The sequence below is a fragment of the Camelina sativa genome, chromosome 1 (genome assembly GCF_000633955.1).
Source record: "Camelina sativa cultivar DH55 chromosome 1, Cs, whole genome shotgun sequence".
Classification (NCBI taxonomy): domain Eukaryota; kingdom Viridiplantae; phylum Streptophyta; class Magnoliopsida; order Brassicales; family Brassicaceae; genus Camelina; species Camelina sativa.
In genome coordinates, this window is record NC_025685.1 from 11,045,130 (window position 1) to 11,061,534 (window position 16,405).

Genomic DNA, 16,405 nt, shown 5'->3' on the forward strand with positions numbered 1-16,405 from the left:
TATAAAGTCAATTAACCCTAGTTTTCACATGATGAAAGAAATTTGTTTTTCTATTAGGAACCAAAGTCCAACCATTAAGAACAAAAGAATAAATCTTGACCTCTTCCCATCCTCACGTGTCACGTCCACCTCATATAGGTGTCTTCTCTCTCAGATTTCTATTTATCTATATGTATAATTCTTGAATCTACAGTTTGCAATGTATCATGCTCCTAATTCTCTTCTTCGTCACCATTAGTTGTTTGTAGTGTGTATTTTCTTTTCTTCGTCATCATAGTTATGCTCATCATTATTTTTATTGTTTTGTTGGGTGATCTTTTTTTTTCGTTTTATTGACAAAATTAATATGATATACTAACAAATATTACAATCATATCATACAAATTACTGTAGGTTGCGATGGAGAATAGTCATAAAGTTGTTCATGATGATCAATATGAATCTAGTATGCAAGTCTCAGCCTGAGGTGAACCCAATTGGTTTAGTCAACAACAGTTTGAGTTTCAGATAGAAAAATATGATTCAGTAAGTGATGACGACAAATTTGAGGAAGAAGAAGATGACATAGACAAAGAAAACTATGTTGAAACTGAAGAGATTTATACTTTAGAACCAAACACAAAAAATGAGAAGAAAGATGAGCTGTTTATTGGAATGGAGTTTAGTTCTGATGAATCTGCGCATAAAGCTTATGAAAAGTTTGGAGGAGTACATGGTTTCGATGTAAGAAAACAACAGAGGGAGATAAAAAATAATAAGGTGGTGAGGCTTCTTTCTGTTTGCTCGAAAGAGGGGTTTAGGAAGGAAACCAAGAAAAAAACAAGTTATTCACAACGAATTACTCGATGTGGTTGTAAAGCTCATATGGCTTGCTACCTTCAGAAGATAGGAAATTTTAAGATTGTGTCTTTCAACCAGAGTCACAACCATGATTTAGTGGAGACGCCTATGAAGCATTTTATGAAAGGAGACCGGGTGTTCTTTGTCGCTCAAACACAACATGCTGATGATGCTGAGATATCAGGAATTTCAGCAAAAGCAACCGTCGAAATGATAAGTAGAGAAGTTGGGGGACGAGAAAATTTGGGTTTTTTGGAGAAAGATTATCGAAATTACATTTACTGAAAGCGAATGGAAAAAATGGTAAAAGGAGATGCTGGAGCAGTTTTAGAATACTTTCAAAAGAAGAAAGAGGATAATTCATCTTTTTTTATTCAATGCAACTTGATGAAGACGATATGATCACAAATATCTTTTGGGCAGATGATCGGTCTATAAGTGATTACAATCTTTTTGGAGATGTTGTTTGCTTTGACACAACTTATAAGACCAATGAATATGATAGACCATTTGCTCCATTTTTAGGGGTCAATCATCATAAGCAAACTGTTGTGTTTGGTGCTGCTTTACTATATGATGAAACCAAAGAGTCATATAAGTGGCTTTTTGAGACTTTTCTCGGAGCAATGTCTGGAAAACAACCAAAAACAATTCTTACTGATCAGTCTGCAGCAATGGCGAATGCAATAGAAAAGGTGTTCTCTGAAACAAAGAATAGGTTATGTGTTTGGCATATTTACCAAAATGCTGCAAAGAAGTTGAGTCATGTATTTCATGGACCAGGACAATTTGCCACAGACTTTGGAAATTGTGTATATGACCACGAGGAGGAAGAAGATTGGTTATTGGCATGGAGTAATATGCTTGAGAAGCATAATTTGACAGAAAATAAATGGTTGAAGAATGTGTTTGATGTGAGAGAAAAATGGGCAATGGTATATGGACGTCATACTTCTACAGCAGATATGGTGAGCACAACACGTAGTGAAAGTATGAATAATATTTTGAAAAGATACTTGAAGAGCAGCTATGACTTATTGTCCTTCTTTGAACACTATGAGAGAGTGTTGGGTGATCGACGATATAAAGAATTAACTGCAGATTTCAAAATGATGCATACCTTGTCAGTATTATCTGCTTCCGTAGAGATGTTGCAACATGCAGAAGAAATGTATACACCTGAAATTTTTAGCTTGTTTCAGAAGCAATATACAGTTATAGGTGATTATGTTGCAAAAAAGGTCAGTAAATCCGAGATGGTGTATGAATACAAAGTATCTTATCGTGGTGGACCAAAAGAGCATTTGGTTAATTATGATGCTATAAACCAAGTAGTAGAATGTAGCTGAATGAAGTATTCTTTTGCTGGGATCTTATGTCGTCATGCATTGAAAGTGTTGGATAGGAAGGATGTGAGAAGAATTCCATCTAACTAAATCTTGACTTGATGGACTAAAGAGGCAAAATCACGAAGCATATATTCTTATCGTACAGAGACAACTAATGGATTTGTAACACAATCGATTGGAAAGCGTTACAGCCATTTATGTTGCAATTTCCGTGAGGTTGCATCCGTTGCTGCTGAACATGTAGAATTGACGATGTGTGCAAATGAAACTGCATGTCAGTTGCTTAAAAAGTTAGAGGAAAAGAAAAAGGAACTTGTGAAAGCTAATGCATGGATGCTATCAACTTCACATGTTGAACCAGTGGAAGGAGAAGAAGACGAGAAAATTTCAAACGTAAGTGGAATTAAAAGAAAAGCTACTGTTGGACGACCAAAGAACAAAATAGTCGGACCTCATGGTCTGTATTTGAATGCTCTTGAAACAAAAAAACGTGGTACATCAAAATAAAATTGATAAATGTTTCAGGACTCAACTCCTATTTCTGATACCTAGTTATATGTTGCTACCAGTGATCCGACCTTACCGACATAATTATTTTCCTCTCAATTACAAGTAAATATATTATTTTTAGTTTTTATATTTTAATTATCTGTTATTTTTCTAATTTGAAATTTTATATTTTGTAGGAATTTGACAAGTGTTGTGGTGATTTATCCATAAACAATTCTGAAACTATTTTAATATCTTGAAGTGGACAACACAAAAAACTGTTGAAACTCTATTATTATCTAGCTACTATTTAATTTTTGTTACATCTTTTTGTTAAGAGGTCAAGTCGTTATATCCATAAACAATTCTGAAACTATTTTAATATCTTTCGTCGAATTCCTCGTTGATACTTACTCATTCTCATTTCCATTTTTTTCTTCTGGTTATTGGATACATATTGATTTGACATTTAGGGTTTGAATGGTAACTGCGGTCAGGGCGGCCAAATCCATCTGCGGTCTGGACCGCTCCATTTTTAAGGCGGACTACAGACCGCTGCGGACCAACTCTATTTGTATGCAAAAGCGGTCCGCAGTTAGTCCGCTGCGGTCATATCTCTGCTTTATTTGGACCGCACCACTGCAAACTACATTTACTAAATGCTAAATAAAAAACGGTCCAGTCCGCAGACGGATTTGTCCGCCCCAACCGCTGCATCCATTCACACCCTTACTCGACTTACGTAATTCTCTAGGTCCTAAAGTAGACTATCTGCAAATCCAAATATTTACTACTTGTGGTGTTTGTTCAGATCGTTGAAGAATGTCCATTTGATTAATAAGGTCCTACTGTTTTTTCTTTTGCATTTAGGAGTTGCAGTTCATCGATTTTTTCTTGGAGAAATAGTTAGTGGTCCTACAATTCTGTATTTTTTCCTTTTCGTACATGAGACAATTAGTTAGTAGTTTCCATAATTAATTTTAATTGTTTTGGTTTGTTTAAATAATGTGAATTATTTTATTAAGATGACATGGCTAATTGATTGGTTAGTAAGTTGGGGTGAATAAGATGGGGAGTGAACACAAGAATTGTTCATTAAACAATGTATTAACTTTTCATTATTTATAAAATAAATTATTCAATGAAGGTATAAATCACCTAGCTAAATTAATTATATTCAATTTTATAATAGTATGCATATACAACAAATCAATTGAATTTTAATTTCAAAGAAGTACATACATTAAAAATCTGCAATTGTCTTATATACATATATAGTTTATAAAAGAGAAATGAATATAACTTCAGTTTATGGTTCCGTGTAAGAAAAATATGAGATAAGATAACATTAATTGTTTATTTTTAACAAAATAAGTTTTTAGGTAATTAATCGTAAATAAAAGTTAAACTATATAACTAAAAATGTCAATAAAGTAAAAATAAAAGAAATTTCTAATATTAAAAATTAGAGAAAGTCATCAAAATGAAAACAAAATAAAAAATAAAATTATACTCCATATTTTATCAAATTAGTTCAATTGATGAAAGAATATTAAACAGATTATAGATGAAAAATCCGCACAGGCTTAGTAAATTAGAACTTACGAAACAGAGGAGATAGAAAAGGGATTAATTAGCAACACATTTGGGTGGGGAAAACAGCTAAAATCAACCCCAACTATTTGTCAAACGCTTTTTTATACCTAAACTTTAACACACTACAAATAACAATCTGAACTGTATTAAAATTCAAATTTGCTACCTAAACTATATAAAATGTTGTCAATTTCAACATCTGTTCGAACAGTGTTAAATCGGAGTTTAATGATGTTGAGGCAGACGGTCTGTGACTTCAACTAGCACTGAGACTTATCAAAACTACGTCGTTTTGGTCATTTTGGGTATTTTATAGCAAGAAATGACCAAAAATGAAGTCTCACAACACATCCGAAAACAGACTCCAATACTCCATTTTTTTTTTCAAACGCTTTATTTCTTGCCACAACACACCTAAAAATGACCAAAACAACTTAGTTTTAGCCATTCCCAGTGCCATATGGATGCCACATATCGTCTAACTCAACATAGTTAAACTGTGATTTAACACTATTCAAAATTATGTTGAAATTGACAACATTTTATATAGTTTAGGTATAAAAAAAAGTTCGGTAAATAGTTGAAGTTGATTTTGGCCATTTTCTCCATTTGGTTGCAACTAGTGATGGATGTAAAAATTTCTTTTGTCAACGTTTGGAACTTCCTTTTTTCTAAGTGGAATGAGTGAGATGTTAATTTGTTCTATTCCATTCCACATAATTAGTTAAGTTTTAGCAAAACGATGATGAATACGTTGTTTTACAATATTATATGTTTTTAGTTATTTTTATATTAATTAAACCTCTAATTATGTGGATCTCTTTTCATAGTATAGAAGAGTGACTGTGTGAACTTCTTTTGAACCATGTGATCTGGACATAACCAAGTCATTTCAGAATGAACAAAAAGATGGCCAAAACATCTAATCCACCTAATTTTTATTCGGATGCTCGACCTAATTCCAATTCATCACGTGCATTTACTTTTGTTTCCAGATCCAGAAGAAAAAAAAGTTATGAATATATGTCATGCTTCCTAGTTCCTAAGTTACAAGCCTCAACCACTAGGTCCACTACACACTATAATTGTGTGGTCTACTGGTGAACTGAGACTACTATATACAATTATCAAATTATGTGATCTACCTACTGGTGTTGGGACTAAAATAGAAATCTATATAGGCCTTACTTTTTATTCTATTCTATCTATCGTAATTAGTTAGATCTGTAGGTGAAATAGGGACGAGTTCAGGGGAATATAAAAATGGAGATGTGAAAATGCATCTGCTCAGAGGAGCTGAGAAGGACGAAGGCCAATTGAACCAACCCAAAAGATCCAAGAAATGCAATAGACAACAGTTAAGAGACGTGGAAGCCGAGGTGGACGAGTACCCCCATCAACTAGTTTGATACTTCCTCTCTTAGTCTTATGATTGTCTCTTTAAAAACAAGATTATTTAAGTGTAATCTTCTTTCTCTCGCGTAACTTTCTTTCAAAATTATATGACTAAACAAGTCATAGCCTTGGAATCTTCTCATGCAGTTAAATAGAATAGCCTATTATATTAAAAAAGGATACATGTTAAAATAGATCATTTTTGCACTCTGTGTATATTGGAACAAAGAGGACTTAACTTATGGATCAGTTTTTTAAAAAATTGTTATATGATTTGCCGCTGTATATTGGACCAAACGAAAATATTTATAATCACAGTGACAGAAAGAATAGTTATAATATATTTTTGTTATAATTGAAAACCTTTTTCACCTTGAGAGATTAAAGAAAGAAAAAAAAAACAGAGCATTGCTCCAAAATTGAAAATTCAATGTGAAGGTAAGTAAGTAGAAGAAGAAGGGTAAATTTACGGACCACGACCAGAGACAAAACAGAAACAACTAGGTCTTTGATCTTCCGGGATCATTCCGCCACCTTTAGAGGTGTCAACAGTTTCAAGCATCTTCACCACTTCCTCCATTTCCGGTCGCTTCTCCGGGTTTGCTTCCCAACATCTCTTCATTATGATGGCCAACGATGTTGGACAACATCTTGGAATGTCCGGTCTCAAATTCTGTTTAACACAACAACTTTACAAATTGAGAAACGAACAGGGATTACAAATGAGCAATTTAATAGGTCTCACTGGTTAATTTGAAAACCAATAAAACCAAAAAAAAAACTGAACCGAATTAAATCGAATTAACAAATCCTCTATAGACTTCTTAATGCCACAATATAACAAATTTCATAACTTTGAAAGATTGAGATTATATTAAAGTTCCACTGACCTGACGAACAACAGCAGAAGAGACATCAGCAAAGCTGAGATCAGGATAAGGCATGTCACAACAATAAATCTCCCACAAGCATATCCCAAAGCTGTAAACATCGCATCTTCTGTTGTATGGCTTACCATCAAGAACCTAATTGATCAAAGTAATTTGAATTACACTTTGAAACCAAAACTAATACCCACTTTTTTTGAACAATGTGACCTCTCTGTTTTTGTGTACCTCTGGAGCCATGTATCCAAGAGTTCCAGTTTCTCCAGTCATATCCTTTGGATTCTGAGCTTCAACTCTAGCTACCCCAAAATCAGCAATTTTTAAATTCCTCTGATAATCCAATAGCATATTCTCTGTTTTCACATCGCGATGAACAATCCTCTCCGAATGCAAATAACTTAGCCTACAGAAAATGTGATCATCATCATTATGAATGTAATCATAAGTCTCTTTCTTGGAGTTGAAGAATGAGTTCTATAACATTCATACCCTCGGGCAAGATCGAGAGCGAGTTGAACCACGATTTTAAAAGCGAGTTTCTTGCGCCTGTTTCGGAACAAATACTGCTTAAGCGTTCCACCAGGAAGATACTCTACAACGACACAACAAGCTCGCTGAGGCAACGAGTTCTGTGTCTCAGCTGATGAAGGTATCTTCAAATTCGTTGTTCCCATTGATGCTCCCACAAACTGTTTTTATTATCCATATAGACTCATTCAATACATACATACACACACAAAGAGATCACTAAGGAGGTTATCTCTATTTACCTTTGTGACATTAGGATGGTCAAGTTTGTGCCAAACCGCAACTTCTTGACGGAATGAAGCACGAAGAGCAGAAGTCTCAGCCGCTGTAGCGTAACCATCTTCTCCCCAATCAAGCACTTTCACTACCATTTGAACACAAAGCCAAACACTAAAACAGTTATCACACAAAGTACAAAAATATTCTCATTCCATAATTAAAAAAGTCTTCAAATTCTCACCTGCAACATCTTGGCCATCATAGATGCCTTTGTAGACAATACCATAAGCACCACGAGCAATAACATTCCTCATCTCCAATTTAGCCAACTCGATTTCCCACTCTTCTTTAGGCTTAGGGTTCTTCTCAATGCTTCTCGACCAAACCCTACTCAGATGTTTCTCAAGCTGGATGTCTAAATTCTTCAAATCGATCTTGTCAGCTCGGAAAATCATGTCTTTCTTGCTGTTGTTCCCAACAGCTCCTCCTCTGTTTCTGAGGTTGTTTTCCGGTGAAGCTTTTGTCTCGTTTCTTGTTTCCATGTCTGCTTTTGCTTCCTTGTGAAACAATCTCCAAACACGCAGAGACACAACTCAAAGCAACCCCTAAAAATTCAATCAGACTTCTTGGTTCAAGTAATCACCAAACACAACCCCAGAACTAATCAAAATTTTCATCATCATCAATTTTTTTTTTACTAAAAGAGAATTTAGCAAATTTGTAAACAATGATTAAAAAACAAAAAATGATCAGAGAGGCTGAATTTTATTTATTTATTTTTTTTTGTAAGATTTTTTTTTTTAAACTATTACACCAACCCCAGCACACGTTCTTCTGACACTACAGATTCTAGTATGACATAATATAGTACCAGAAAAAAATTCCACAAGCTAAAATTCTCTTCAATTAGAGCGTTGAAATTTTCAATATTGTTTTAGAAAATCGAATTCCAAAATGTGAAAAGCCAATAATTCAACAAGAAAATTTATATTAAAAAAAAAAAAGTAAACCCTAAGACACCGACGCGTTGGCCACTATTATCATTTGACCCAAATAATTTATAAAATTTTCTATATTATCGTACCCAGAAACGTCACAATAATAATAAAAAAAAACACTAAAATTTCAGAAAACAAACGTTATCATCATCCACTAGACCATGCAAAAAAACACACAAAACCTAAGGAAAAAAAAATCTGAGAATTTTGGTAGATTTGAAAGAAGGGTTTTACACGATTCCTTCTCCGAAAAACAACCTCAGAGAGAGAGATAATAAAACAGAGGATCAATGAAAGGAGAGATCTGAGGAAGAGAAAAAGGAAAAAAATAATCTAAAGATAGAGCCAAAGAAAAAAAGGAGTTTTAGGAAACGAAGAAGGAGAGGCTGAGAGTGAAAGACGGGAAAGAAAGAATTGGTTTAATTTTGATTCAGGCTTGTTTTAAGGAGACGTATTTTGCTAATTGTTGAGTGTTGAAAAAAAAAAAAAAAAAACCAACAACATATACAGAGAGAAATTGACCTAATTAGGCAAAAATAAATACATACAGAAACAATTAGTGGGAAAAAAAAGATTTATTCGTTTCTATAATTACAATTTTTCAAAACCGTTGAAATTTTTTTATTGATTTTATTTGTAGTCCAAATAAGTCTGTTAGTGGGATTGGTAAGATTTTTTTCTTTCCTTTTTTTTAATTGAGAATTTATTTGTATTTTAATATGGGGTACAAATAACGAACCTTTGATTCTTGGAATGTCTTAACCAAATTTTTAAATGAAGTTTTGAATGGTTCCTACGGATTTGAGTGCTTTGCACCAAGTGGAACAATGCTTTGTATGGACTATATAGAGAGTCTACACAATAATGGAGTCATACAGTACAACTTTAACAGCTTATTTTACTGCATTTTCTATTGCTGTTTTATCAACTTAAATTTGCAGCCAAAAGTTCTTTTTTTATGGGGACTTTTTTATGTTGGAGAGAAAGAGAAGGAGCAGAATTGTTAGGGTATGGGAAAAAACAGTTTCGATATATCAAATCGTTGTCAAAGAACTTATCGGCAGTTTCGTGGGGCGTTTTTTTTCAGTCGCGAATTGAGACCAGCAGGTGTTTCGGGATCGATTGTGGTTTCACCTTGGATCTGATCGTGTTGAAATGTTGTGGGAAAATTCTGGACGTCTACGGCTAGCTTTTCACCAGAGGGATTTGATAGTTAATGGTTGGTTTTTAATTTAGGGTTTCGTCTTTGAGACTGTTCTTTTCTGATGTTTCTGTCCAGCTTGCTTCAAGGTTGTTTTTGGTTGTGTTACTTGTTGTAGGACGTTTCTGGAATGTTTTAGACGCGATGAGAGTCTCTCCTGGTTATATTTGTTGTTAGAATCAGCTTGTTAAGATGAGTGTGTGACCATGAGCTTATCTAAGCGATTGAGTTGTATAACTTGTTTTGTGTGATGATATGTAGGTGTGGTGTAATACCCCTGATTCTGACCTAGTATACAGACGAAAGGCCGCAAACGTGGACGTGCGGCCCAGACTTCGAAAATTTTTCAAAAAGGAAAATTTGATGGAGCCGTTAGCAGACCAAGCCTTATCCGCATTATTGATCAAAGAAAAATGGTTGAATTGTTTTTTTATATCAAACCATGAGTGAGTTAAAGATTTCTATTAGCTATCGGCAAGTATCAAAAAGAGAAGGACCGGCTATCAGTGGCATTGGGCAGTAAGGCTATGGGAAGATGATATGCATTCGGTCAAAGGACATGATTGAGTGTTTACTAAGGTTATGGACTTGGCTATCAAGGGTTAAACAATTTGGTCGATGGAAAGATCAATTGTACCGAGAAAACTAGTTTTACCGAGGAGGAGCTGTTATGGCCGAGACAAGCGAGCGATGATCGAACGGATTTGGATATGGAGACAACAAAGTTAGTAACTGGTTAAGGACAAGCCACATTACATGAGTTGAGCTATAAAAATCGGTCGGAAAACTAATAGTCCAGTTTTGGCCGCGAAGCTGCTTTGTCGTAGAGGTGTTTGTGGTGCAAGTTTAGTCGTCCGAAAACCGGTACAAGTTTAGTCGTCCGAAAACCGGTACGATTACTAGCGACTGACAGAAGTTCCGCGAATTCAATGGTTCGGTCCTTTAGTACACATTTTGTATTTGTCATAATCCCATCAAGCCCAGGTAACGGGGGTTATGGGTTCACATTGACAATATCACCGACACCTAATCGTACCGGAGCGGGTTCTGGACAATGGGATTGCTAAACAAGGAAAATAATGGAAATCCCAGCAATCATGTTTTCGCACTGGAATTCGACACGGCTCAAGGATTCAAAGACGGTTTTGACAGAACAGGCAACCACATTGGCTGCAACTATAATAGTCTAGAATCAGATGTTCAAGAAGCGGTCGTGTATTACGACAACTACCATCTTGACCGTGAAGAGGATTTCATGCTTCAGAGCGGAGATCCGATCCGAGCACTTTTGGATTACGATGGACCTACACAAACGCTAAACGTTACTGTTTACCCTGCGAATATGACGTCTCGACCCATAAGGCCTTTGATCTCTGTAGCGGTTCCCAAGTTGTCACAGATCGTGCAAGAAGAAATGTATATCGGATTCACAGCAGCAACGGGGAATAAAAAAGCAAGTGCTCACTACGTTATGGGTTGGAGTTTTTCCTGTAAAGGAGAACATCCAGTGGCAGCTATGCTGAACCTCGCGGAACTTCCTCGTCGGCCTCTAAATACGGAAAAGAAGACAGGTTACGATTTTAAGTACATCGCCATGATCGTGGCTCTATCGGTCGTTACGTTGATATTGCTTGCGTTGTTGATATTCTTCGTGATCTACAAGAAGCGATTGCAACAAGAAGAGATTCTCCAAGACTGGGAAATCAATCACCCTCACCGACTGAGATACAAGGATCTTTATTCTGCTACAGATGGATTCAAGGTGGACAGGATTATTGGAGCCGGAGGATTTGGGACCGTTTTCAGAGGATCATCTTCTTCTGATCAAATTGCTGTGAAAGAAGATAGTCCCAAATAGCATGCAAGGTATTCGAGAATTCGTCGCAGAGATTGAGAGCTTGGGACGGTTAAGTCACAAGAACCTGGTCAAGCTTCGAGGATGGTGTAAACACAAAGCGGAGCTTTTATTAGTATATGACTATATCCCACACGGGAGTTTAGACTCGCTGCTCTACAGTGTACCGAACCGAACGGGCGCTGTTTTGTCATGGGACGTTCGTTTTCAGATTGCTAAAGGAGTGGCTTCTGGTTTACTGTACCTCCACGAGGACTGGGAACAAATTGTGGTCCACCGAGACATCAAGCCAAGCAACGTCCTCATCGATGAAGAAATGAACCCTAGACTGGGAGACTTCGGGCTCGCCAGGCTTTACGAACGCGGCTCTCAATCACACACCACGGTTGTCGTAGGCAGCAAAGGTTACATTGCGCCTGAAGTCATTCGTACCGAAGTCTTCTCGCCTGCTTCCGACGTCTTCGCATTTGGTGTTTTAGTCCTGGAGATCGTCTGCGGGAGGAAACCTACTGATTTCGAGAGTTTCTTCTTACCTGATTGGGTTATGGAATTGCATTTAAGCGGTGAAAAGCTATGTGCGGTCGATTCCAAACTCAAATCTGGTGGTTACGACGTTGAAGAGGCGAATCTAGCACTCACCGTTGGATTGCTCTGTTGCCGTCAAAGGCCCGTCTCTCGGCCGTCTATGAGAATGGTGATGAGGTATTTGAACGGAGACGAAGAGGTCCCTGAAGTTGATGATATATATTAGTGAACAACTACTAGATATCGACCATTTGGGTCAAGTTTGTGTTCCTCAAATATTGATATGATAGTCTATGAATTGGTCTAACATTACGGAATAATTAGAGGCAATATAGTACAAAAATACATAAATAATATGTGGAGTTTATTTATAATGTAAATATATTTGCAAAAATGAATGAATATATATATATATATATATATATTTTTACTTGTAAATTATCTCACAAAGCAAAATAAAGAAAATATATTAGAATACAAAAAAAAAAAAATAATAATGGTAGTGATGTGTCAAGAGACGACAAGTGAAAGTGTAGGCCTCAGCTAGCATATTTAATTAAGGGCATCAATTTCTTTTCGCTTTTTTGGGTTGTGCAAAAAATGATTCCTAAGAACATTTACATCAGTAATTTTTTGCTATGTCTTAACTACAAAAATGATATTAAATTTAATATTTAACTAGGTAACAATCCGCACTATATGCGAGATAAATCGATTTAAAGAAAATCATTATAAGTAAAATTATTATCTTAGAACCAATATCTGTTTTTGTCAAACATAGTAGTATGTAACTAAAGATTATTTATTTATTTATTCAAAACTGCATTTTTTCGTATAAAAAATACGTTTCACCCATAAAATCTTTGAATGTGTAAGAGGTTTTATGGTAGAGAAAATATTGATAAAATGTTACTATTTATTGCAACCTGTCTTTTGTGTGGTTTAAAAATCAAATTCATACCTTCTTATGTTTTATTTTGTAATCATAACAATTTTGCATGTTTCTTACGTAACCATAACAATATATACTAAATTACTCGGTAGTTTAATTATTTAATTTTATTATATGTTAGTCGGTATGTTATTATTTTCTATAAATGACCGATTATTACCAAAAAAACCATTATGAAAAAATTAATAAAATTCCAAAATCAACGTTTTCGAGTAAGAATACATTTCACCCCTGAAATATGTGAATGTGGTAAAGAAAATATTTATAAAATGTTAAGAATTACTGGCAATATATATTTTGTGTGTTTTAAAAATCAAATTTATATTTATGATTTATCGAGTAACTATAACAATTTTGCATAATCTAATAGTCACTCATTTTAAATATATTATGATCTTTTTTGGGTATTTAGAGCAAACAATTCTGAATACTTCTGAGTCTTATCTCCTATCAGGGTTTCCCTTCTCGTGGCTCGCGTAAAAATATGTCACAGTGGCCAAAAAATGTCCAAACGGACCGCCACCAAGTCCCCATATCCCGAAGGATTACCAAAAAGGCTACATATCCCAAAGGACCACTATGAAAGACCACACATCCCGAATGACCACCATGAAGACCACAATATTGTTTCGAAAGACTGCCACCAAGGCTACACATTGGCTTAACAGCCCGCCACAAAGGCTACATAAATGTCTCAAAATACCGCCACAAAAGCTACACAATAACTCAAAAGCCCGCCACAAATACCACACAATGTCTCAAAAGACTGCTACTAAGGCCACACAAGCGCCACAAGGCCATACTCACTGATTTGTTTTTTTTAAAGGGTTAAGGTTATATGATCTTCAATAAATTTAAATTGACAATTGTCACATTGATTACCAAATATAAAATTAGCATAATGTTGTCCCTAGCAATTGCAATCCATCTTTTTTATATATTTTTAAATTTTTAATATTGTCTAATATCTTCATGAAACAACCCGACCCGTTTTTTTAATATAATAATAATAATATAATTAAATAAAATACCTCACAATATTTAATTACAATCCAACCAATAAATCAACAATAACCCAACATACACAGCGGAAGACATATCAAACCAACTCCAATATATTAATACAATACCAATCATAACAAATATAAACCAGCAACCTAGCATACTTATAACAATGTTCCAACAACAAAATAATAGAAACACAACACAACAATTGAGACCCTAGATCATCCTCCTCTTCATTGTCATGATCCCACGTCACACATTACCTTATCAAACTGATTATAACAATAAATATAACCAGTTGAGACTCTCCTAACGTCTACAACAGCCCAGAAACACCCTACAACAAACCACACAACCAAAAACGATTTTATAGAAAAACTGGACAGAAACATCATCAAATAAGTCTCAAAGACGAAACCCTAAAATAAAAACCAACTGTTAACTATCAAATTCCTCCAGTAAAAAGCTATCCCTAGACGTTACGAAGCTTCCACAAAATTTCAGCATGATCAGATCTCAAGTGAAACCGCAATCGATCCCGAAACACCCGCTGGTCTCATTTCGCAAGTGCAATAATATTATTAATGATTATCATCCATCATTAGTAATGCTAAAAGGAGAATAAAACATTGCAACAATATGCAATTATTATTCATTATTACTATTCATCAATAATAATTAAATGTCGACTAATCCCCTATATATTAATAGAGAAGCACATTTGCAAAAAAGTTGATGTGTCAGCATTATAGAGCTCAGGATACTTTTTATCAATTAACCCTCAAAATAACAAGGGAGATTTGCACTCACACCTACTTTACCTACATCTTCTTTCACTTTCACCTACTTTCTACTCTTCTTATACTTTTTCAAGTTTTTTTTGGCTTAGGTGTCATTTTTTATGGCAAAACTGCCCCTCTCCTCTTTCTCTCCTTTTCTCTCTTTTTCTCTTTTTTATTGTTGTTAACACTTTAAATGGTTATCATAAAACAAATTATCTATTTATTTATATATAATATGCTATGATTATATATTTTCTACATTTTAATATACATATTGCTATATTTTTATGAATTTTTAGATTATACAGTATCTATTTGTCATTGAACATTTGTTTAATGATAAGTGGTTGATCAATTGCAGTATTATGTTATGTTATGATCTTTTTGCAAAGTGCATGTGTTACCCAAAACTCAAAGAACATAAAAAAAGAGCTTATGATGATTAGTACGGACCTTAACTTGAAAAGAAAAATAAACAAAGTTTAGTGGATAAATAAATTATGTATAGGTCTTCATGGATTCATTCAAAACAAAGTAAATTTTTCCAAGGTTAGTCTCTTTTCCACCACCAGTTTGGAATGTGCGGCAATAACAAAGTATATTCATACATTAAGATTCGTGATTTCTATCCAAGCCCATCCACTTAACTTTGACCACATGTACATTAACCCTAATTTGTTGACATATGTTTGTTGGACATGAGCACATGCTTTCTTCTGCTATGATATCATTTAGTTTATTTTGACCGCTACAAATGATAACCATGTGTACATGGTAGCATAGATATCATTGGTGTTTTGTTCATTCATATTCTGTAGGTATAGTATTATTATTGTGGGATATCATTTAGTTTAGTTTGATCGCTACAAATGATAACCATGTGTACATGGTAGCATGGATATCATTGGTGTTTTCTTCATTCATATTATGTAGGTATAATATTGTTATTGTGGGATATCATTTAGTTTAGATTGATCGCAACAAATGATAACCATGTGTACTTGGTAGCATGGATACCATTGGTGTTTTGTTCATTCATATTCTGCAGGTATAGTATTGTTATTGTGGTGAGAAATAAATAGATAGTGGGGGGAGTTAGTAGAAAGATCATAGAAAGAAGTTTTTTCATCATTGTGTAGGAGTTAAATTTAAAAATTTTGATTACAAAAATTAGTAACTTGTTTATTATTTTCAGATAGCTTAACATATGTTGTTAATTTCTCGTTAATATATTATGTTAAATTATGCTACGTTAAGTGGCAGTTACTTTTGTTTTTATTGGGTTTTTTTACTTTAATTTTTACATTATCTACATAAACAATTTTCACATGCCTTCTTTCAGCAGTGTTTCTCAATTCAATCCAAAGTTTCAACTAAATAATGAATCCTAATTTGTTCCTGCATCGGAAGGAGATTCTTTCCCATTCGTGAAGCTTTATGTCTCTTGCTTTCCATCATGGTTGGAGAGAAATAGCCAATACAAATTATCTAAAAATACTTGATCGGGTTTAATAATATAATTTTCTGGATATAATGGATCATAAATTTTATACATGATCGGGTTTAATAATATAATTTTTAGGGTCAAATGAATCATATATTTTATACCACATATATAGTGGTTTGTTAACATAAAATTCATGTATAATGATGTAAATTTGTGTAATAATATATATTTTTAAGGTCTAATGATTCATATATTACTAAATATTAATATTTCAGCATAATGATTTTGGGAAAAGAAAACGAACAAGAATCACAACACATTAAGTAACAGATTATTT

General features: G+C 34.3%; 2 protein-coding genes and 1 pseudogene across 2 annotated transcripts; 2 read left to right on the plus strand and 1 right to left on the minus strand.

Moving 5' to 3' along the window:
• On the plus strand, positions 1,218-2,189 carry LOC104706644 (protein FAR1-RELATED SEQUENCE 5-like). Its single transcript, XM_010422845.1, has one exon. The coding sequence runs from the start codon at positions 1,218-1,220 to the stop codon at positions 2,187-2,189; it is 972 nt and encodes a 323-aa protein (XP_010421147.1).
• On the minus strand, positions 5,957-8,761 carry LOC104787732 (serine/threonine-protein kinase HT1-like). Its single transcript, XM_010513353.2, has 6 exons — positions 7,545-8,761; positions 7,327-7,448; positions 7,046-7,245; positions 6,785-6,959; positions 6,560-6,694; positions 5,957-6,342 (listed from the first exon to the last, which is right to left on the minus strand). The coding sequence occupies exons 1-6, from the start codon at positions 7,843-7,845 to the stop codon at positions 6,136-6,138; spliced, it is 1,140 nt and encodes a 379-aa protein (XP_010511655.1). The 5' UTR covers positions 7,846-8,761; the 3' UTR covers positions 5,957-6,135.
• LOC104706659 lies at positions 10,213-12,108 on the plus strand (annotated as a pseudogene).

Coding starts and splice junctions, on each gene's coding strand:
- LOC104706644 (XM_010422845.1), top strand. CDS start 1,218: ATGCAACTTGATGAAGACGATATGATCACAAATATCTTTTGGGCAGAT.
- LOC104787732 (XM_010513353.2), bottom strand. CDS start 7,845: ATGGAAACAAGAAACGAGACAAAAGCTTCACCGGAAAACAACCTCAGA. Junction 6,960..7,045: donor GCTCTCGATCTTGCCCGAGG/GTATGAATGTTA, acceptor CATTTTCTGTAG/GCTAAGTTATTTGCATTCGG. Junction 6,343..6,559: donor CTTCTGCTGTTGTTCGTCAG/GTCAGTGGAACT, acceptor TGTGTTAAACAG/AATTTGAGACCGGACATTCC.